At 44.7% G+C, this 23074-nt stretch overlaps 1 protein-coding gene across 2 annotated transcripts in view; it reads left to right on the forward strand.

Moving 5' to 3' along the window:
• The window catches only part of LOC128263953 (meiosis regulator and mRNA stability factor 1-like), a 518128-nt gene that overhangs the window by 222045 nt on the left and 273009 nt on the right, over positions 1–23074 (forward strand). For both annotated transcript variants that reach the window (XM_052999232.1, XM_052999231.1), the window contains exon 3: positions 22776–22938. In XM_052999232.1, coding sequence (XP_052855192.1) covers positions 22776–22938 — 163 coding nt within the window. The remainder of the gene's footprint in view (positions 1–22775; positions 22939–23074) is intronic.

Consider the following 23074-nt stretch of genomic DNA (forward strand, 5'->3'; position numbering starts at 1 on the left):
GAGGGATACCCACTCGCCCGAGTATGCGTTCCCGAAACGCTTTCTGCACTTGAGCTCCGGTGGCTTTCAGGAGTGGGATCAATTCTACCCATTTCGAGAATACGTCGTAAAACATCAGAAGCATAGAATTTCCTTGTTTCGACCGGGGTTGTGGGCCTACAGAGTCCGCACAGAGAATGTCGAAAGGTTCACTGACGACCCGGGTTAGCATCTTACCTGCCGTTTTTTTCTGTTCCGTTTTAAACTTTTGACAAGATTCACAATGGCGAACATGGCGTTTCGCGTCGCGATACATACCGGGCCAGAAATTCCTCTGGGTCAGACGAGTGATCGTTTTTCGGACTCCCAAGTGTCCTGCGGTCGGGGAGTCGTGGATCTCATGTAAGACGCGGCCTCTACGAGAAGTGGGCACACAGAGCTTCCACGGGAAGTAGTCCTCGTCGTCAGCTCGGTAACCCATGTTTCTGTAGAGCTGATCGTTTTCGATCATGTAGTCGGGGAACTTCTCGGGGTCATCATGTATTTGGTCTTTCCTCTTTTTGATCCAGTCGCAAGGGTCCTCGAGTTCGACAGCGCCTTGAAATACCTCACAAGGCTGTCGAGAAAGTGTGTCGGCCACGACCTGCAATTTCCCTCGTCGGTAGCATACGTCGAATGTAGTAATTTTCCGCAGGTGTTAGTCGGCGTATGCGTATGCGATAACCTACGCCGTCTGTTTGCAAAAAGAACTTCGGGTCGAAATCCGGAAATCCGAAATCTCGGGATCAGTCTGAATTCCGTCACTGCTGATGACATAGCCGCGGTAATCGAGTTTCTGCTTGAAGAAACTACACTTCTTTGGATTTATCCTTAAATTCGCCGCCCGCAATCTGCGGAAGACTTCCGAGAGATTAATGAAGTGCTGTTCTTCTGTCGCGCTTATGATAATACCATCGTCTAGGTAGGCGAAGGCGACCGGCTCCATCTCCACACCAATTACGCTATCTAGAGCCCGTTTAAACGTGGCACTGGCAGAATGCAGCCCAAAGGGCATGACCTGCCATTGGTACAATCCTCTCCCAGGAACCGTGAACGCCATATATCGGCGACTATCCCTAGTCATGGGTATTTGCCAATAGCCGTGTTTCAGTACAACGTGGAGATGTATAGGTCGTGGCGTAATTTCTCCAGAATGTGGTTGATTCTCGGGACTGGGTAGGCGTCGGGCACTGAGTGTGCGTTTAACTGACGATAGTCTACACACATGCGCCAATCGCCAGTCTTCTTTTTAACCAATACGATGGAAGCGCTGCGTGGGTGTCCGCGTACAGGTCACAAATACTACGAGGAGGGATGCTAGGGTACTAGACGGGACGGATGTCCGCGTACATGTCGCATGCACTACGAGGAGAGAAGCTACTGATCGACTACGAATAAAAATCACAAACGAGGGATTTCACTTTAACTCCTTTTCTTCATTTTTTTTCAAAATTTCTTTATTTATCTACTCCTACGAGTCCGCTACACCGTCTTTCCTTAACGGAGAGGAATATTATGTACACTAACCTCGGAACACTGATTAGCCCACTTATTTACTTTCCGCGTGCCGTCGCGCGATCGTGGCGTGTTACTTCGGATTACAAGAAAAATTACTGCGGGTGACACGTCTGTCCCGTCTTACCATTCCGACACAAAAGACCGGCAACTCCATCGTTGTGTGACCACCTTCCCCACGCTCCCTTTTTCTCGCATTCGGGATTTCTGGTATATTCCTTACTTTCTAGTATTTTCTATTAACTTGCTAAATATCGGCCAGCGTTGCCACTCGGGTTTGGAACTTAGCTATGACTTAATACTCGGTCTCATCTTAATATATATTATTCATAATTCTTCGCTTACAACTACAACCTTACGTACCACTTACTTAATATTTGTTATTCATGATAAGTCGCTTACACCTATAACCTTACATTCTATCAATAATTGTATCGTACACCGTCTAGGTGTGTACGTTACATGCTGATCAAAAGTGCGTCCCACCGGGCTAGTCGCACCAGAACTTGTACAATTCTTGCAGGACGATCAGGCATACGCCGGAGTTCACCAGTGCGGTCCATGTAGGCAGGCAGATAGTTCTAGACAACTTCCCTTCCGAGCATACGGTTCCTTGTTGAAGGGCTCTATTTGTTGAACTCTGTCGGACACGCCGGGTGGCATGCCAAGCTGAAATCGCGATAGAAGTTGTGACAAAGCGCTGGACTTAGCCGTGTGATGCCGTAGGGATCTCAGCTACCTGTACCTCAATTCGGATACTTTAGCTCTAAGTCCCGAACGTCTCGACGTAGCGATCTTAATCCACGGTTTTACCGTTCGACCATTCGCCCTCTGCGCACGGCACCAATACCATGGTTCGAAGTCCGGTTCTCACGGTCCTATCTGATTCTCCCTTTTCTTGTCTGGTGCTCAGGGCACCACTCTCTCTCGCCGCACTACCGTTACTACGGGCGAATTCGCCGCATAACTGGTAACTGGTATGCTGCTTGCCTTTTAATTTGTGGGGAGTTATTCAACTCCTCACATTCTCGTCTTACTTTAAGAACGAACAAGAGACTCGTTCTTCTCTCTGCATTGATATCCTCCATATTCTGCCATCTGACTTTGGCATATGCCCGACGCTATATTCCGCACCGCTTGTATGCATGCTCGTATTGTCCTTTCTTGTCTTAACCGTATTTTTTTGTTTGTTGTCCATTATCCGTTATTACCACTTTTGGGGCTCCGAACCTAGCGATGCTTCTTTCTGGGAATGCCTTTTGAAGTGTTTCTGCTATCGCCGTTCGTAGTGGCATCAATTCTGTCCTCTTTGAAAATCTATCTATCAGCACTAGCAGCATCTGGTTACCATGCTTTGTTCTTGGCAATGGTCCGACAAAGTCTGCGCAAACTGTTGCCCATGGTTCATCGGGTATCTGCGTCAGCTTTTCCCAGCTGCCTGCACCTGGTTAGGTTTGTATTTAAGGTATGTATACGTGTGCTCGAGCATCTCTGGCCAGTAAAAGCGAGCCACCAGCCTTGCAAATGTTTTTCGACTTTCCCCATGTCCAGCGGCTGGTGAAAAGTGATTCTCCTTCAGGACGGTTTCTTTCAGCCCCCGTGGGACACAGAGCTTCCATGCTGCCACGTCTTCGGTGCCTGCTATGTGCGGGATATGCCTATATAGCCCTCCATAAGGTAGTCCAGAAACTTCTGTGGCTGTGTCTTTTCTCTCTTCTTCAACCCAGCTGCATTCTCCGTGTGTATCCTCCGCAGTATCCTTTGCTCGGCTCAGGGTTTCCGGCAGAGGTTGTCTCGACAGTGCATCAGCGACAACGTTAAGCTGCCCCTTCCTGCTCGATATTTCAAAATCATACTGCTGCAGTTCCAGGGACCACCGTTATCCGTCCTGAGGGACTTTCGATGCTGTTAAACCATTTAAGCGCCATATGGTCCGTCACCACTTTGAAGTGGTATACTTCCAAGTATGGTTTGAGCTTCCGGATTACCCACACGATTGCCAGGCATCCCTTTTCGCTGGTTGAATAGTTCTTTTCCGCGCCATTCAGGGTCCGGCTTGAATATGAAATGACCTTTTCGCCGCTTTCAGTTTCCTGCGTCAGGACTGCCCCTATACCATAATCGCTTGCGTCCGTCTGCAGTACGAATGGTTTATCGAAATCTGGGCATGCCAGAACAGGATCTGCCACTAGCCTTGCCTTCACCACCTCGAATGCTTGCTGGTGCTCTGAATTCCATGTCCATTTCGTGCCTTTCCGCAATAGATCATTTAGTGGTTTTACTATTCGCGCAAAGTCGGGCACGAATCGCCTGTACCACGATGCTACGCCCAAATATTGGCGCAATTCCCGGATGCTTGTGGGTGGTTCCAGCTCGGCGATGGCTGCTACTTTTTCGGGATCAGTGCCGATTCCTTGGTTCGTGACGCGGTGTCCCAGGTAAAGCAGTTCGCTTTTGAAGAAATGACATTTTTCGGGATTTATCCTCAGGTTTGCCTGCTTAAGGCGTCGAAAAGCTTCTCTCAGGTTCCTACTGTTTTCTTCCAGTGTGCGTCCGATCACGATGATGACGTCTTGGTATGCAAACGCGTGTGGTGACATCTCCGGTCCAATAACCTGGTCCAGTGCTCTCTGGAAATTCGCCGAGGCGGAGTTTAAGCCAAATGGCATTACTTTCCACTGGAAAAGCCCCTTTCCTGGCACTGTGAACGCCGTGAATGGCCTGTTATTTTTTTCCAGAGGAATTTGCCAGTATCCATCTTTCAAATCCAGACTGCTTATGTACCTCGCCACCCTCAACTGGTCCAATATGTAATTTATCCTTGGCATCGGATAAGCATCTTTGATGGATTTGGCATTGATCTGTCTAAAGTCGACACAAAGCCTTCACTGACCTGTCTTTTTCTTCACCATGACTATCGGGGAGCTCTACGGACTTCTCGAGTGTTCTATGCATCCCTTCTCCAGCAACTCGTCGACTTTCGCATTGATTTCCCCTTGAACCTTTGGATTTTTCGGGTAGTATCTCTGTTTGATTGGTTTGTCGTCCTTCATGGTGATTCGGTGCTCGGCTATGTTGGATGTTCCACTCATTGTTCGAAATTCCGCGAGCTCCTGTTCTAGGAATTTTTCAACGTCGTATTCCTCAGAGTTGGTTTGCACCACCGCCACGGACAATTTTTCCTCTAACCACCCGATGTGCCTTCTTCTTTCTGGGATCACCACCGTATGTCCGGCACACCTTATTTCGGCGCCGACTCCCGTGAGGAAATTCCATCCTAGCACCAGCGAGTCTACCACTCCTGGTAGGATCAGCAGGCTCATGGGCAATCGTTTGTTGCCAAATTCCATCTCTACCTCGAGCTGTGTGTTCATTCCGCTGCACCTGCCATCTGCCAACCTAACTTGCCTTCTTGCCCCTCTGAGGCTGGTATCGCTGGCCATTTCCCGATTTCTGGCAGCACTCTACGCTTCTAACACCCATCTATATGGGTGACCGTGACCGCCACACCGTCTGCAGGCTTCGTGTGAGTTCACAACGTGCGTCTGCGTTGGGTGGCCTCTGATTGGTAGTAGGTGGCCTCCATAATCTGTTCTGTTGATTATAGTTGTTCGGACTCCATTGGCGTGGGACGTTGATGGGCGCTTGGTGTCCTCCGTCTTCTTCGCATTTTCTACACTTAACTTTTTGTGGTGCTGTTGATTTGTTTCGCGAGGATTTGTTTTCTTGTATAAATGCTTCTTGCTCTTTCTCGAGTTCTTCATACTCATCAGCTTATAAGTTATCAGGGAAATCCTCAGATCAGGAGTGCAGTTGTCCTTTATCATCTCGAGTGTTTCCTTTGGGAAGTAGCCGAGAGGTTTCCTCATGGTCTGCATTTCGACCATATAGTTCTTGGATGACTTTCTGAAACCCTGTTTCCTTTGCTTGCCCTAATCTGCGAGCTTTGAGAAGAATCCCCTCGGCAGGAAAAAAATTTGGAAACTTTCGCTGAACTCTCCGCATGTCGTCCAGTGTTAATTGTTTGAAATAGCCCTAAGCCTTGCAGCAATTCGGGCATTGCTCTACTTGTTCCAGAAACTCCAGCGATTTCTCCGTGCCGTCAAACTTGAAAGACACTTTCCTGACTTGCTTTGCGACTTTGGCATAGTCTGGTGCGCTGGGCCTTTGCTGTTCTGGTCTTCTATCTTATCTTGACTGGGACTTGCAATTTGCCGCTTCAGCCTAGTTTGTCGTAGATCTCCTACAGCTCAGCCGAAATTTCCACCATTCCTGGGTCGTTTTGTGTTTTTGTGACATGTCCTCCGACCTGCCCTCCAGAATGGTGCCAAGTTTGGCTGGCACTAGCCGAACAAACGCGCGTCCTTCCGGGCTAGTCGCATCAGAGCCTGTAAAAATCTTGCAGGACGATCAGGCATACGCCGGAGCTCGCCAGTCCTTGCAGTCCTTGTAGGCAGGCAGCTAGTTCTAGAAAACTTTCTTTCCGAGCCCACGGTTCCTTGTGGAAGGACTCTATTTTTTCAACTCTGTCGGACACGCCGGGTGGGATGGCAAATCGCGAAAGAAGTCGTGACAAAGCGTAAGACCCTCATCTACCTGTGCCTCAATTCGGAGAACGTCTCGACATAGCGATCTTGCTCCTTGTTGACCCCGCACTGCTCTGCTCCTTGCTGACGTTGATTCGATGTGTTGTTCACTCGCGTTGGTACTCGTATTAACTTTCACTGATGATAACTGCCCGATGATTTACTGATGACAGACTGATCCCGCTTCCAGCGTCCGGCCTGCTTTACCGTTAATTTTCGGTGTCTCCTTGCCTTTTGGTCCAAAGTCCACGGTTTTACCGTTCGACCTTTCGCCCTTTCGCCCTCTGCGCACGGCACCAATATCAATGTCCGAAGTCCGATGCCGCCCCGTTACTTCCTTCTGCACACGGCCCTTCGCTGCTCCCTTGCACTGCCTTCTCTCTCTGACTCTCCCTGTCCTTTTCTGGTGCTCAGGGCATCACTCTCTACTAGGGGAGAACTCGCCACGTAACTGGTAACTGGTAGGCCACTGCTTGCATGCGTTTATTCTGTTTGCTTTTTAACTTGTGGGGAGTTATTCAACTCCTCACAATTTCCCCTTACTTCAGGAACGAAAAAGAGACTCGTTTTTATCTCTGCCTTTGTATACTCCACACTCTGACATCCTTCCCTCGACGTGTCTTCTCCTCGTACTTGTCCTCGTTAACTTGTAGCCTTCTAGTCGACTCGGTCTTCCATATGGATATGACCGAAACACACACACAGAGTCCAACACTTACGGGCAAACGTGTCTAAGAGCGAAGCGACAGACGTGTTAATTGTTTTGCGATTTCTTCAACTGCTAAAATGATTCAAAATGATAATGAAAGCTAAATATATACAGTATCCTACGATAATAAACAATAATAAACAATAAATAAACAATAATAATTCAAAATGGCGTCGTTTTTAACAAAAAAGTGTTTTTTGGGCTTATAAAATTACCTTTTGAACTTAGAACTTTCACAAAGGTTTGTAGGTAATTGAAGATATGACCCATTAAGGATTATTTAGTCTTAATTTATAGTCGAGCTATAATGTCAGCAGTTTTAAAATTTTCGTTTTGAGAAAAACGTGTTTAAAGTTTCAGGTGCAGCGTTGTATTCCTGCGAGCGGTCGCTCTTTAGAACTTGCCGTTTTCACAGGGTATTTCTAAAATTGTTAGCTATCAATAAGGCAAAAAAAAAAAAAAAACGATAAAAAAAGGAACATATGTATAGCTCATTAAGGGAGAATTCTACCTTGTTGGCACCAAAACCTTCTGTTTTTAGTGGAATTTTTTTCTTGGAAAGTATGACAGGTATAAGAATGAAGTTTTTGCCAGTTGTAGAGTAAAGATTTTTGAAGCTACAGAATTAGTTTGTAGATGATCCAAGTAAAGGGGGGAAGCAGTTTATCCAACAATGGCGGCATGGTTTTCGAGTTAATAGAAGTCCTACAGGTCGCAAAAATTGAGCAATCGTCTTAAATTTTCCACACATATTTTTGAGAAGTATGGTCACCCGTGGTACCAGAACTGTCTGCAAATATTAAAAACATTTATTTAAAAAAATAGTAGGTAACGAAAAAATGCGGAAAAAAAGGTTATTTTTTCAAAGGCTCAAATTTTTTCGCATTTTTCATGTTTTTTTCTTTATTTAGGTACAACGGAAGCGGAAAAGTTTAAAGAATTAGGACATATTCTTCTTTTGCTTTTCAGATTTTATTTATTGGGTACCCCCCTGCCCCTTTCACTCGGATCACCATCAAAAAAATTGTGTAGCTTCAGTAAACTGTACTCTAAAACTGGCTAAAATTGCATTTTCAGAACTATCATACTTAAATTATGTTTAAAAAATAAAGAGCTATGATGATTTTTTTTTTATTTTTTCGACTGTTCCTATGGGAGCAATATGATATAGTTTATTTATTTTCATAAATATATAGCAAAGTATAAAAAACTTTGAACATTTTTCCATTTAATGGTAGCCGTATGAAATAGTCGTCCTATTCAAGAAAGTTTCATGCAGATAGCTTTAAAACTGAGAGACGGACGGAGAGACGAGCAGACGGAAATGGCTAGATAGACTCTCATAATAAAACGGATCAAGAAGTTTTATGCTATTAAGGGTCGGAAGTGACTTCTTCACTGCGATGCAAACTTTTGACTAGAATTATAAGTGCCTCTGGAAAGGTATATTAATCATAGTTGGTTGTCGGACAACATTTCATGAAGTTAAGTGGACTATTGTGGTGGGAGTAAAAAAGTTTTGTATGCAAATTCAGTTAAATTAAAAAAAAAAAGTTAAATTAAGAAGTACATAATCAAGATTCAGAACAGTTTATAACCCTCCGCGGGTAAGCACCATAAGTTTAAGATCTACAGTAAAATTTCGTTCGCTTTTGTTGAGTACGGACATGTTTTCAGATCGCTCGTATATCCGTCTTTTATTGGAAATGTCACGCTAAATTATCATATATTACGATTTTAATATTCAATGTGACTCGCCAATCAATACCAGTTGTGTGGTTTTTGAAATTCTATAGACTTTCTTTGAATTCTTGTAAAATAATCATCACCCAAAAAAGTATATGTGTTGTTGCTGGTGATTTGAATCTTTGTTTTTGGGTGGACGTCGGCAATATTAGTGCCTAAATTACTGACCAGTTAAAACATAAAATTGGTCTTAACTGGACGTTCAAGTGAAGACATCTAGAATCATAGATGATCTGTTCAGTTCAGTTTAAATCTATTTTTATTTTTTTTTGCAATTTATTTATTGAATCTCTTCCTTTCGGATACTAACAATAAGTGAATCAAATCTTATGGTAATAACCTAACTAACATATCCGTGTGGTTAGCGGCGAAGAATACTGCCACGGGCTAACAACTAGCTCAGTCTCAAACGGTGGGTTCAGGGAGATGGCGACCCCCTGCCCTAACTATCGCCTTACCCGGGCATTGCGGATCGTGGGATTCAATTATGAACAAAATTAACAAAAAAATAAACTCTACAGTGGAGCCGGGCACTTCTAAAAAAGACAGTCGGCCGTCATCACCTCTGCAAAGTGCGTGTGGGCGCCAAAAACTGCAGAAGGTGCGGCTAAGACTGTCGCTCCACTGACCGAGCCAAGCAATTTTACATATGTGGAGAAGCGGACTGCCGTGCAGACACTCCGATCACATAACAGGACCAAGATCGCCAACCCCTCAGCCGAATGTTGAAGAAGGTGGAGTGGGCGAGAAAGGTGCTCCCAAATTATGGCCAAGACGGGCCTAGTGCAGAGAACGCACAGCCGAAGAGGCACCGATCTCTTGAAATGCCTGGACCTGCGGCAAAGAGAACGAAGGTCCAACCAAACCTGTATTTTGCGGACATCACGCGGGACAGGATTATGATTGGGCTGGTGGACGAGGGAAATCCCGGAGGCCGGATCCCCAAAAATCACTGGAAGGCAGTCGAGGAGAAGCTGGCCATCTTGTGCATGGCACTACTCCGAGACTTCCCCCCGCCAACATCTTGCTGCAAGGACGCGGGGTGGTTTCATGGCAGCGTCAAGGTCGTGGCCTGCGATAGTCAGCAATCGGCTGACCTATATAAGAAGGCGACAGCGCAGCTCGGCGAGGTTTACAAATCGTCGCGCTGGATTGGCGTGACGTCCCCAATAGGCCCCGAGTGAGGATCTGGCTGCCGTCCTCCATAAAGACGCCGGAAGACATCCTCTTCATGTTACAGAGGTGCAACCCAAACCTCCCCACGCACGACTGGAAGGTCGTTAAGGTGGAGTAGCATAAGGGCCGATGAGTCAGGCCATCGTCGTGCTGAACAAGGAATCAGTTTCCCCAATAGAGGCTGCTCACGGGGAACTGAATTTCGGTTGAGCGCGAAGGGGGATCCCGTCGGCTATACAGCCGAGCAGGTCTTTCCGGAAGAACTTTAGGCTCCCGGGGACGAAAAGCCGGAGGACGGCTATTCCACCGACGCATCGTTGAGCAGAGGGAAACTTTGCAGATATCATTAAGACTACTGCAGGTGAACCTCCACCACAGCAAGGCAGTGTCAGCTGCTCTGCTGCTCCGCCTGGCTGACGGCGGGGCAGACCTGGTGCTGATACAGGAACCTTGGGTCGTTGGCAAGGTCTCTGGACTAGGCACCAAGGAATTCAAGATGCTAATTGACCCTAAATGAGGTAAAATTCGAACCTGCATTTTAGCCAAAAGGCACCTTAGCATATTTCTGCTTCATAATTACAGCAACGGAGACAACACCGTAGCAAGCCTGGAAATTTCAGCGGCTACCATAAGGGTGACTTCAACGTACGTGGTCGTCGAAAAGAAGGACCCCACAGACGAGCTAGTCCGACAACTGGTCGAAGAGAGCGAGGCGCTCAACATCGACCTGGTAATCAGCTGCGACGCTAATGCTCACCATACTCAGTGGGAAGCCCTTCAAGCAATAACAGGGGTGAGTCTCTTTTTGATTTCATCCTTGGTTCGAACCTATTCCTATGCAACATCATCACAAAAAATAGCCAAACGGTCATTGACCTCACCCTGGTGTCAGGCAGTCTTCTTGAAAAAGTCAGAAATTGGGAAGTCTCAAGCGAGCACTCCTTTTCAGACCACAGATTCATAGAAACTACATTATCATTAGACCCTCCCATTCAGCTGAATTCGTCAACCTTAGACGAATAAACTGGAGCGCTTGTAGGGAAGCCTTGATAGGTATTCTTCTAATAGAAACCCCAAATGACAACAGTGATCTACCCAGTCTAGATAACTTAGTAGGGACCTTTACAGAAGCCTGCAATGTGGCCATTGAATCAACCTACCCTAAACAGAGAGTATCCAAAAAGCCTGCTTGGTGGACTCAGAAACTTTCAGAACTCAGATCCAGCTGCAGAACCCTTTTTAACAGGGCGAAAGCGGGGAATAAAGATCTAAAATGGCAACAATATAAGTTGGAAATAGCGTCCTACAAGAAGGCCATAAGAAAAGGAAAACGATCAGCTTGGCAGGCCTTCTGATCAAACATAGAGGAAACAACCAATGCTGCTCGGCTTAGGAAGATCCTCTCCAAAACAACCCCTTCCTTGGGATACCTTAAAAAAACCAGATGGCTCATGGTCAGACTCTAGTGAGGAGACCCTAAGCCTACTTCTAGACTCCCACTTTCCGGGTAGTCTCCCAGTAGAACGACTTTTAGAAAATCAGTCTGGTTCAAGCATTAACCTGGAACGTAACATAAAATGGGCCATAAACAGTTTCAAACCCTTCAAATCAGCAGGACCTGATCATCTCTCCCCTGAGCACATCCAAAATGCTGGTCAGATTGCTGTCAACTAGCTAAAGAAAATTTTCCGCACCATACTTAAGATAGGAACATTGCCATCAACATGGAGGGAAACAAATGCAGTCTTTATACCCAAAGCGGGCAAAGCCTCGCACACGACGACGAAAGATTTCAGGCCTATAAGTCTGACGTCCATTCTACATAAGAGTTTTGAACGACTGATTGGGCTGCACATCAGGTCAGTCATGGACTCAAAACAATTATCAGCATGCTTACTCAAAGGGCAAGTCCACCGAATCAGCTCTGCACGCAGTATTCAGCCAAATCGAAAAGTCACTCAACCACATGGAATACGCACTAGTTGCATTCCTGGACATAGAGGGCGCTTTCAACAATGTTGTCCCTGCAGCCATAACCGAACCCCTCACTGACCTGGGTGTTGAGTTTCAAGTCGTGGAGCTAATCCATAAATTGCTGATGACCAGAATGGTAGCCTCTACTTTTGAAACCTCAACACAAACAAGGTTCGTGAACAGGGGAACCCCTCAGGGTGGTGTACTCTCCCCTCTACTATGGAGCAATCGCAGTGATTGAGCTGCTGTGTAACATGGAAGGGGGTGGATGTAAGGTTGTGGCATATGCGGACTATGTAGCCATTATTTTTTCAGGGAAATTCCCTCAGACACTATGCGATCTAATGACCGCCAAACTTAAAATACTATCTGACTGGACAACAGAAAGAGGTCTAAGAGTAAACCCCTCGAAAACGGAGCTGGTGCTGTTCACAAGCAGATACAAGGTTCCTCAACTAAACCAACCCACATTAAATAACTGATCTTTCTCTTTCAATGATAACGCTAGATATTTGGGGTTAGTACTAGATAAGCGTCTAATATGGAGACTGAACAGCCAAGAGAGAACGAGAAAGGCAACAATTGCCCTCTATTCCTGTAAAAAACGAAATGGAGCATGTCCCCAAAAATCGTCAACTGGACACACACAGCGATAGTCAAGCCTATTCTACTCTACGGAGTGTCAATATGGTAGCCTGCGCTCATGAAACAAACAACCACAGCAAACCTTAAAAAGGTTCAACGAATGGCATTCTTATGCATAAGCGGAGCCCTTCGCATTACCCCCAACGAGGCGCTAAATGCTATTCTGAACCTTCCCAGCCTGGACTTAGCCGGCATGAAGCGGGCCAAGATAGCTGCGGTTCGAATGAGGAACTTAGGGCAATGGAAACCCCAAACATATGGTCATGCCAGGATACTCCAGCAGGACACAACGATCCCACCTAAAACGGATCAATGCGAACCAATTGAATACAGCCACACCCCCTTTGAAGCATTACTCCCAACCAGAGAAGACTGGGAGCAAGGTCTACCGGGCCTTAAAGAGGAAGTCAACTTCTACACTGTCGGCTCCAAATTACATAATCAAGTCGGAGGATTAATATACTCCAAACAACTTAACATCAGGAAATCCTTCAGACTTCCGGATCCCTGAAGTGTCTTCCAAGAAATGAGTAAACATCTACAGTGATAGTCAAGCGGCTAGCAGGTCGATTATCTCGACCAATACAAACTCTCAAAGTATATCAAACTGCCGCAAATTTCTACATGAGATGGCTTTGCAGTTTAAAGTATACCTAACATGGGTCCCGGGTCACCAAAACATTGGAAGCAATTGTATTGCAGATGAGTTGGCCAGACATGGTACTACCGTTCCTCTCTTCCGGACAAGGAGAACATTGGTATGCCGATGGCCACCTGCAAGCTATACATTAAAAACAAATATAAATAACTTGCGAGCCTAGCATGGACACAGGTAACACATTGTCGCATCTCTCGCCAGACATGGCCAATTATTCTGTACGAAGAGAACTTCTAAGGCTAAACCGTACCGAGTGCGGAATGCTAATACGAGTGTTACAGGCCATTGGTTGGTCAAGCAGACTGGGCGCGCCCCAAAACGATTTCTGCAGAAGCTGCAAGGACGAGGAGGAGGAAGTAACGGTGGAACACCTGTTCAGTTCCTGCCCGGCCCTATGCAGATCTAGACTGTACCACTTAGGGAATCCCTTTATGAGCAGTCTATCTGAACTGGCGAGTATAAACCTAAAACGAATAATAAAATTCATGAAAGCAACCGGATGGGAGCTATGCTAGTTCAGCTGCGGTAAGAACAGCAGACAATAATACAGGAAAGGGGACACAGATCCACGCGGTATCACGACGGACCTTCTAAATCTAAGTGTGTCAATAATTTGAAAGCTGCTCTAACCTAACCTAATCTAACCTAACCTAACTAACAGTCGTATGATTGAGTTATGGGGCCCTGAGAATTATTGCTAGATTTAAAGGTCGTTGCCTTGTAGGCGGGTTCTGCTGAAAACCAGAGTCAAGCCTCTTGCGTGATGAATTGGGTACACAGATAGTTTTTCATTGTGGGTCGCTTTTTGTTTGTCTATTTCATCTTTTACTGTGGTTGTCCGAGGTCCCTGTGGATGTTTTGGTTGCGAAAATACCATGGTGCCCCAGTGATAGTTCTCAGGATTTTTGATTGTGCGCGCTATAGCTGGGAGCCATATGTCCAGATGGGCTTCAGAGTGAAATTGTACAGCAGGGCCTTGTATTCCAGACGCAGGGGCGATCGAGCGTTTAAGATCCAGTTGAAGCTGCTGGCTTTTAGTTTTAAACGTAGTTTTTTGCATTCGATGTGTCTTCTCCAGGTTAGTCTTCTGTCTAGGTGAACGCCGAAATACGTTACTTCGATAACTTGGGGAATCTGCGTACTATTCAATGATAGTGGAGGGCTTGTTTGCCTGTTCAGAGTAAACGTAATGTTTGCATTTTTGTTCATTTATTTTGATACGCCAGTTAGATAGCCACCTCTCTACTACGACGATGTGATTGGCTAGTTGTGTTGTTGCTCGGTTTGGGCACCTAGAGCGACTTAAGATTGCAGTGTCGCCAGCGAACGTAGATGTTGTTAGCTGCCCATTTGTATATAGGACGAACAGAGTAGGTCCGAGAGCGCTTCCTTGCGGGACTCCAGCTTCAATAATGTAGTCGTCCAACATCTGTTTCACCTTACTGCAAGACTCTGTTGTAGAGACTCAAGTAGCTTATGAGTGTATGTAGGCAAGTTTGTATTGATTTTATACATAAGGCCATCCAGCCAGACTCGATCGAAAGCTTGATATACATCGAGGAATATTGCGCTGCAGTATTCCCGATGCTCGAAGGCTGTGCGAAATTCTGATTTTAATATGTTAACTTGTTCGATTGTTCCATGGCTTTGACGGAAGCCAAATTGATGTGCTGGGATGGCATTGTGTGCTTCCCAATATGGTATTATGCGTGTTAAAAGGAATTTTTCCAACTGTGTGGTCTTTTCCGGGTTTCGTAATCATTATGATAGTAAATTTTTTTTTCATTTTCTAGAATAGTAGCCGAGACGTAATATCTTATTAAAGTGCTTACAAATAACGTTGATAGCAAAGTTTGGAAGTTCAATTATGATTTTTGGGGTTATAAGGTCACCGCCCAGGTTCTTTTTCGTTTTCAGTTCCCCTATGACCTTCGCGATCTCCTTTGGCTGAAACTGCGTTGGTATGGAATTTTTTTCAGATTCGGTTTGCGGTAACGCAAATAGACCAATGGCTGAGTTCGGCTGGAAGACTTTTCGGAGATGTGAAGCAAAAGCTTTGGCTCTATCTTCGCAGCTGTGGGCTCAGCTACCTGATGAATTTTTTATCGGGGTGACTGTTTCCATTGGAGAGTTCAGGTTTGGGTGAGCTCTTCACAGAGGATATTTTGTATTCGTTGGCGAAAGTTATTTGATGTACCGTAGATTTTTGCAGCGTTTTTCTTCAGGTCTCGGTTTAGTGTGCGTGTGGCTTCCTAAAGACGTTGTTTTGAGGATGGCGATCTGTTGGTTTGCCAAGCACGTCGCAGTCGCCTCTTTTCCAGTACAAGCTGTTCAATTTGTAGATTTGTTTTGAAATGGTTGGATTGCACGTCCATCCATTTTGGTGTTGAAATAGTGGCTGCTGCCACGAGCATCGGAGCATCAAGAGCATCGGTAGAACAGTCGATGTCCGCTTTGAGCTGCGGGTTTAGTTCAATGTGAGAACTAACATACTTTTTATATTTTAACCAGTGGGTTCTGTGCGATGTCAGCCTGTGGGGTGGTCTGTGGTTTCTGGGCTTTGATGAAGAGTTATAAGCACTGGCGAATGGTCAGATGAGAGATGTTGCGTGGAATGTTTTTTGTAACCGCAAAATCTAATAATTCAGGGACTGTTCTGGGCTACAAAGGGAAACAGTCCAAATTGTTGCTCAGTATTATGATTGCATTATACAATTGCCTTCCTTTGAGAGTCACGAGTCGTTATCTCCGGTGCGTATCTTTATCATTATAGTCTCCTGCAGCTATGAAGCGATCTCCAAGTAAGTTGTAAAAATCCATGAATTGTGCTTCAGAAATTGTAAAGCGAGGCGGGCAGTGTACAGTGGCTATAGATAGGTTTCCGTTACCTGGCTAGACGTGGCCTGCAAGTAGTTAGTTGCAAACCGTTGGTGAAAACGGAGCTTGAAGCGTTCCCTGTTGAGGATTCCGGTTCCGACGGGAGCTTTACCATCTGGATGATCTGTGCGGTAGAAAGTTGTATTTGCTTGTGAGGTGCGTCTCTACCAGAAGCATAATGTCGATATGATTTACATTCCGGAACTGTGTTTTTTTCAAGTTTGTGCCGGGATACGCCATTGGCGTTCCATATGGTTATTCGTAGATTTGACATCAATCATTTGGATTGCTTAGCTGCAAGCAACCGTAAGACCATGTTCTGCTTTTGAGCCAGTGTTTGCGTGGTCGTTTTCATGAAGGACATATATTCGAACATACTTTGTTGCATGGTAACTGTGATTGTCCTGAGATCTGCTGAAGGTTTCCTATATTAGACTGGAGTAGGTTTTTCGTTCCTGATCGAAGGACATCGAAGAGAAGCACTTCTGGGTATTAAGCTGACCAAATGAGGATATTGCAGCCGTGCCGAAAAAAACTTGCGGCGTCATTTTTGAGTAAGTGTACAAGTTTTGAGGATTTTGATGGCGCGTGGTTGTCACTCGTCGCATGCGGTTTTCAACTCCTTCTACACCACACAGCCTCCGCAGTTTCCACATTTCTTCTTTTGGGGGTCTTCCTTGTTGGCAGGGCAGTTTGCGGAATTGTGAAATTCTCCACACAGACTAATCGGAGTAAGCAGTATGTTCTGGTGTGTCCATACTCCTGACAGTTTGTGCATTGCACTGGGCCGTTCCGCTATGTGGCTCCTCCACCGGTGCAATAGGTATTGCAGGTTATAGATAGGATGCACTTCATTTTTCTTCAAGACTCTGCTATCTGGCTCCAGCTCTTCCTTGAAGGTTGTGGCTTTCTGTTTTTGTTGCTAAGACATGGTACTACCGTTCCTCTCTTCCGGACAAGGAGAACATTGGTATGCCGATGGCCACCTGCAAGCTATACATTAAAAACAAATATAAATAACTTGCGAGCCTAGCATGGACACAGGTAACACATTGTCGCATCTCTCGCCAGACATGGCCAATTATTCTGTGCGAAGAGAACTTCTAAGGCTAAACCGTACCGAGTGCGGAATGCTAATACGAGTGTTACAGGCCATTGGTTGGTCAAGCAGACTGGGCGCGCCCCAAAACGATTTCTGCAGAAGCTGCAAGGACGAGGAGGAGGAAGTAACGGTGGAACACCTGTTCAGTTCCTGCCCGGCCCTATGCAGATCTAGACTGTACCACTTAGGGAATCCCTTTATGAGCAGTCTATCTGAACTGGCGAGTATAAACCTAAAACGAATAATAAAATTCATGAAAGCAACCGGATGGGAGCTATGCTAGTTCAGCTGCGGTAAGAACAGCAGACAATAATACAGGAAAGGGGACACAGATCCACGCGGTATCACGACGGACCTTCTAAATCTAAGTGTGTCAATAATTTGAAAGCTGCTCTAACCTAACCTAATCTAACCTAACCTAACTAACAGTCGTATGATTGAGTTATGGGGCCCTGAGAATTATTGCTAGATTTAAAGGTCGTTGCCTTGTAGGCGGGTTCTGCTGAAAACCAGAGTCAAGCCTCTTGCGTGATGAATTGGGTACACAGATAGTTTTTCATTGTGGGTCGCTTTTTGTTTGTCTATTTCATCTTTTACTGTGGTTGTCCGAGGTCCCTGTGGATGTTTTGGTTGCGAAAATACCATGGTGCCCCAGTGATAGTTCTCAGGATTTTTGATTGTGCGCGCTATAGCTGGGAGCCATATGTCCAGATGGGCTTCAGAGTGAAATTGTACAGCAGGGCCTTGTATTCCAGACGCAGGGGCGATCGAGCGTTTAAGATCCAGTTGAAGCTGCTGGCTTTTAGTTTTAAACGTAGTTTTTTGCATTCGATGTGTCTTCTCCAGGTTAGTCTTCTGTCTAGGTGAACGCCGAAATACGTTACTTCGATAACTTGGGGAATCTGCGTACTATTCAATGATAGTGGAGGGCTTGTTTGCCTGTTCAGAGTAAACGTAATGTTTGCATTTTTGTTCATTTATTTTGATACGCCAGTTAGATAGCCACCTCTCTACTACGACGATGTGATTGGCTAGTTGTGTTGTTGCTCGGTTTGGGCACCTAGAGCGACTTAAGATTGCAGTGTCGCCAGCGAACGTAGATGTTGTTAGCTGCCCATTTGTATATAGGACGAACAGAGTAGGTCCGAGAGCGCTTCCTTGCGGGACTCCAGCTTCAATAATGTAGTCGTCAGATGTTGTTCTGTTTCACCTTACTGCAAGACTCTGTTGTAGAGACTCAAGTAGCTTATGAGTGTATGTAGGCAAGTTTGTATTGATTTTATACATAAGGCCATCCAGCCAGACTCGATCGAAAGCTTGATATACATCGAGGAATATTGCGCTGCAGTATTCCCGATGCTCGAAGGCTGTGCGAAATTCTGATTTTAATATGTTAACTTGTTCGATTGTTCCATGGCTTTGACGGAAGCCAAATTGATGTGCTGGGATGGCATTGTGTGCTTCCCAATATGGTATTATGCGTGTTAAAAGGAATTTTTCCAACTGTGTGGTCTTTTCCGGGTTTCGTAATCATTATGATAGTAAATTTTTTTTTCATTTTCTAGAATAGTAGCCGAGACGTAATATCTTATTAAAGTGCTTACAAATAACGTTGATAGCAAAGTTTGGAAGTTCAATTATGATTTTTGGGGTTATAAGGTCACCGCCCAGGTTCTTTTTCGTTTTCAGTTCCCCTATGACCTTCGCGATCTCCTTTGTCTGAAACTGCGTTGGTATGGAATTTTTTTCAGATTCGGTTTGCGGTAACGCAAATAGACCAATGGCTGAGTTCGGCTGGAAGACTTTTCGGAGATGTGAAGCAAAAGCTTTGGCTCTATCTTCGCAGCTGTGGGCTCAGCTACCTGATGAATTTTTTATCGGGGTGACTGTTTCGATTGGAGAGTTCAGGTTTGGGTGAGCTCTTCACAGAGGATATTTTGTATTCGTTGGCGAAAGTTATTTGATGTACCGTAGATTTTTGCAGCGTTTTTCTTCAGGTCTCGGTTTAGTGTGCGTGTGGCTTCCTAAAGACGTTGTTTTGAGGATGGCGATCTGTTGGTTTGCCAAGCACGTCGCAGTCGCCTCTTTTCCAGTACAAGCTGTTCAATTTGTAGATTTGTTTTGAAATGGTTGGATTGCACGTCCATCCATTTTGGTGTTGAAATAGTGGCTGCTGCCACGAGCATCGGAGCATCAAGAGCATCGGTAGAACAGTCGATGTCCGCTTTGAGCTGCGGGTTTAGTTCAATGTGAGAACTAACATACTTTTTATATTTTAACCAGTGGGTTCTGTGCGATGTCAGCCTGTGGGGTGGTCTGTGGTTTCTGGGCTTTGATGAAGAGTTATAAGCACTGGCGAATGGTCAGATGAGAGATGTTGCGTGGAATGTTTTTTGTAACCGCAAAATCTAATAATTCAGGGACTGTTCTGGGCTACAAAGGGAAACAGTCCAAATTGTTGCTCAGTATTATGATTGCATTATACAATTGCCTTCCTTTGAGAGTCACGAGTCGTTATCTCCGGTGCGTATCTTTATCATTATAGTCTCCTGCAGCTATGAAGCGATCTCCAAGTAAGTTGTAAAAATCCATGAATTGTGCTTCAGAAATTGTAAAGCGAGGCGGGCAGTGTACAGTGGCTATAGATAGGTTTCCGTTACCTGGCTAGACGAGGCCTGCAAGTAGTTAGTTGCAAACCGTTGGTGAAAACGGAGCTTGAAGCGTTCCCTGTTGAGGATTCCGGTTCCGACGGGAGCTTTACCATCTGGATGATCTGTGCGGTAGAAAGTTGTATTTGCTTGTGAGGTGCGTCTCTACCAGAAGCATAATGTCGATATGATTTACATTCCGGAACTGTGTTTTTTTCAAGTTTGTGCCGGGATACGCCATTGGCGTTCCATATGGTTATTCGTAGATTTGACATCAATCATTTGGATTGCTTAGCTGCAAGCAACCGTAAGACCATGTTCTGCTTTTGAGCCAGTGTTTGCGTGGTCGTTTTCATGAAGGACATATATTCGAACATACTTTGTTGCATGGTAACTGTGATTGTCCTGAGATCTGCTGAAGGTTTCCTATATTAGACTGGAGTAGGTTTTTCGTTCCTGATCGAAGGACATCGAAGAGAAGCACTTCTGGGTATTAAGCTGACCAAATGAGGATATTGCAGCCGTGCCGAAAAAAACTTGCGGCGTCATTTTTGAGTAAGTGTACAAGTTTTGAGGATTTTGATGGCGCGTGGTTGTCACTCGTCGCATGCGGTTTTCAACTCCTTCTACACCACACAGCCTCCGCAGTTTCCACATTTCTTCTTTTGGGGGTCTTCCTTGTTGGCAGGGCAGTTTGCGGAATTGTGAAATTCTCCACACAGACTAATCGGAGTAAGCAGTATGTTCTGGTGTGTCCATACTCCTGACAGTTTGTGCATTGCACTGGGCCGTTCCGCTATGTGGCTCCTCCACCGGTGCAATAGGTATTGCAGGTTATAGATAGGATGCACTTCATTTTTCTTCAAGACTCTGCTATCTGGCTCCAGCTCTTCCTTGAAGGTTGTGGCTTTCTGTTTTTGTTGCTAACGTTCCTTGCAGAAAACCCGTTTTCTTTGAGGGCATCCATAACTTCATTAGGGGTTACATCGGGCTCGATTCCTTTTAATCCAACTTGCGAGTCCTTGCTGCTTTTTAGTTGGTATGTGAAGTAGTTTTTCTTTGCTTCCTCAAGGTATTTGGACTCAACTCGGAAATGTTCTTCAGATTTGGTCTGAAGTTTGATTTCGTGAATATACCCAGCGCAACAATTTTGTTGACCAGGGCGTTCAAGCTTTTCTCCCTAATGTAAATTAGTGGAGGATTCGGTTTCGGTTGAGTCACTTGATTTAGTTCTGGTTGAATTTCAGCTAGGAGGGCAAAGCTGTTGTAATTCGTTTTACCGCTGCATATTGTTGGTGCTCCAGTGGTCGATTCCACGCCTTAGAAGAAGGTGTAAGAGTAAGTAGAGAGGGAGAGCAAGACCGGGATCGGGAGTTGATATATACGAGAAGTACCCGTCTCATCTTTATTTTGTTCGTCGCTCATTAAGCTTTTTTTAGCTTGGCACTCTTATAAAAAAAATTATGCACTTGTTGTATATATATCATTTTTTTTAGTTGAATAATTTTTTAGTTCTGTTTTAGCGTCTTTTCGCTTATTTTGTATTTTTTTTTTTTTGTAAAACATTGAAATAATTGGAAGTGATTTCTTTATCGATGACCTAATGACAGGGCCAGATTCTGTAGAAGATGCCAACAATTTAATTAAACATATTTCACAAGAACTACAAAATTAGGATTTAGTTTTAGGAAATGGATTTCCAACCATTGTAAATAACGCAAACTGTTAAGGACACAGGAGATAACAAACTGCTTGCTATTGAGGAAAATAAAAGCGTTGAGACTCTGGGGCTTTAATGGGAACCTCAAAGGGATTTATTTAAATTTAAAGTAAATTTCGGGAAATCAAAGAATCCAAACAAGAGGATAGTGTTATCGACAGTATCAAAGATATATGATCCCTTAAGATGGCCGGCTCCTGTCACTATTTCAGGAATGTGAATGTGAATGAAAGTGAGTGGCATCAAGAATAGTCCAAGGAAGACAAAGATTGTTGGAAGAATTATAGAGAAAATTTGTTATATTAAAAAAAAATTCAAATCCCAAGATGGATTTGTTCCGAAAATTGTTTTGTAATACAGCTTCATAGATTTGCTGACGCTTCCAAAAGGCATATGCAGCAGTAGTGAATGCGTAAGTGTGAAACTCGGTGGATATAATAGCTTCCAAAAGTAATGTTAATCCATTTAAAAATATAAGAACTATTGCCATATGTCCAGATGGGCTTGAGAGAGGAATTGTATTCCAGACGCAGGGGCAATAGAGCGTTTAAGATCCAGTGGAAGCTGCTCGATTTTAGTTTTAAATGTAGTTTCTTGCATTCGATGTGTCTTCTCTAGGTTAGTCGACTGTCTAGGTGAACGCAAAGATACGTTACTTCGTTGACTTGGAAAATCTGCGTACTATTCAGTGATAGTGGAAGGCAAGTTTGCCTGTTCAGAGTAAACGTAATGAGTTTGTATTTTTGTTCATTTATTTTAATATGCTCGTCAGATAGACAGCTTTCTACTACGATGAGGTGATTGGCTAGTTGTGTTGTTGCTTGCGACTTAAAATTGCAGTGTCGTCAGCGAACGTAGATGTTGTTAGCTGCTCATTCGTAGGAATATCCGCTGTACATAGGACGAACAGAGTAGGTCCAAGTGCGCTTCCTTGCGGGACTCCAGCTTCGATAATGTAGTTATCAGATGTTGTTGGGTTGCACCTTACTGCGAAGTCTTTGTTGTAGAGATTCGACTCAAGTAGCTTATGAGTGTATGTAGTCAAGTTTGTTTTGATTTAATTCATGAGGCCATCGAGCCAGACTCTATCGAAAGCTTGAGATACATCGAGGTATATTGCGCTACAGTATTCCCGATGCTCGAAGGCTGTGCGAATGTGTGGTCTTTTCTGGGTTTCGGTATCATTATAATATTAGATTTTTTTCCATTTTCTAGGGTAGTAACCGAGACGTATTATCCCATTGAAGGGTTTACAAATAACCTCGATAGCAGAGTTTGGAAGTTCAATTATTATTTTTGGGGTTATAAGGTCACAGCCCGGGTCTTTTTTTTGTTTAAGTTCCCCTATGAATTTCGCGATCCCCTTTGGCTGATACTGTGTTGGTATGGAATTTGTTTCAGATTCGGTTTGTGGTAACATAAATGGACAAGTGGCTGAGTTCGGCTGGAAGGCTTTCCGGAGATGTAAAGCAAAAGTTTCGGCTCTATCTTCGTCGCTGCGGGCCCAGCAACCTGAGGAATTTCTTATCAGAGTGACTGTTTCGATTGGAGAGCTCAGGTTTGGGTGAGCCCTCCATAGATGATATTTTGTATTCGTTGGCGAAAGTTTTTTGATGTACCGTAGTTGTGCCTTTTCAGCGTCTTTCTTCAGGGCTCGGTTTAGTGTGCGTGTGGCTTCCTTAAGACGTTGTTTTGAGGAT

This window comes from Drosophila gunungcola, unplaced genomic scaffold (assembly GCF_025200985.1).
Source record: "Drosophila gunungcola strain Sukarami unplaced genomic scaffold, Dgunungcola_SK_2 000033F, whole genome shotgun sequence".
Taxonomy (NCBI): Eukaryota; Metazoa; Arthropoda; class Insecta; order Diptera; family Drosophilidae; genus Drosophila; species Drosophila gunungcola.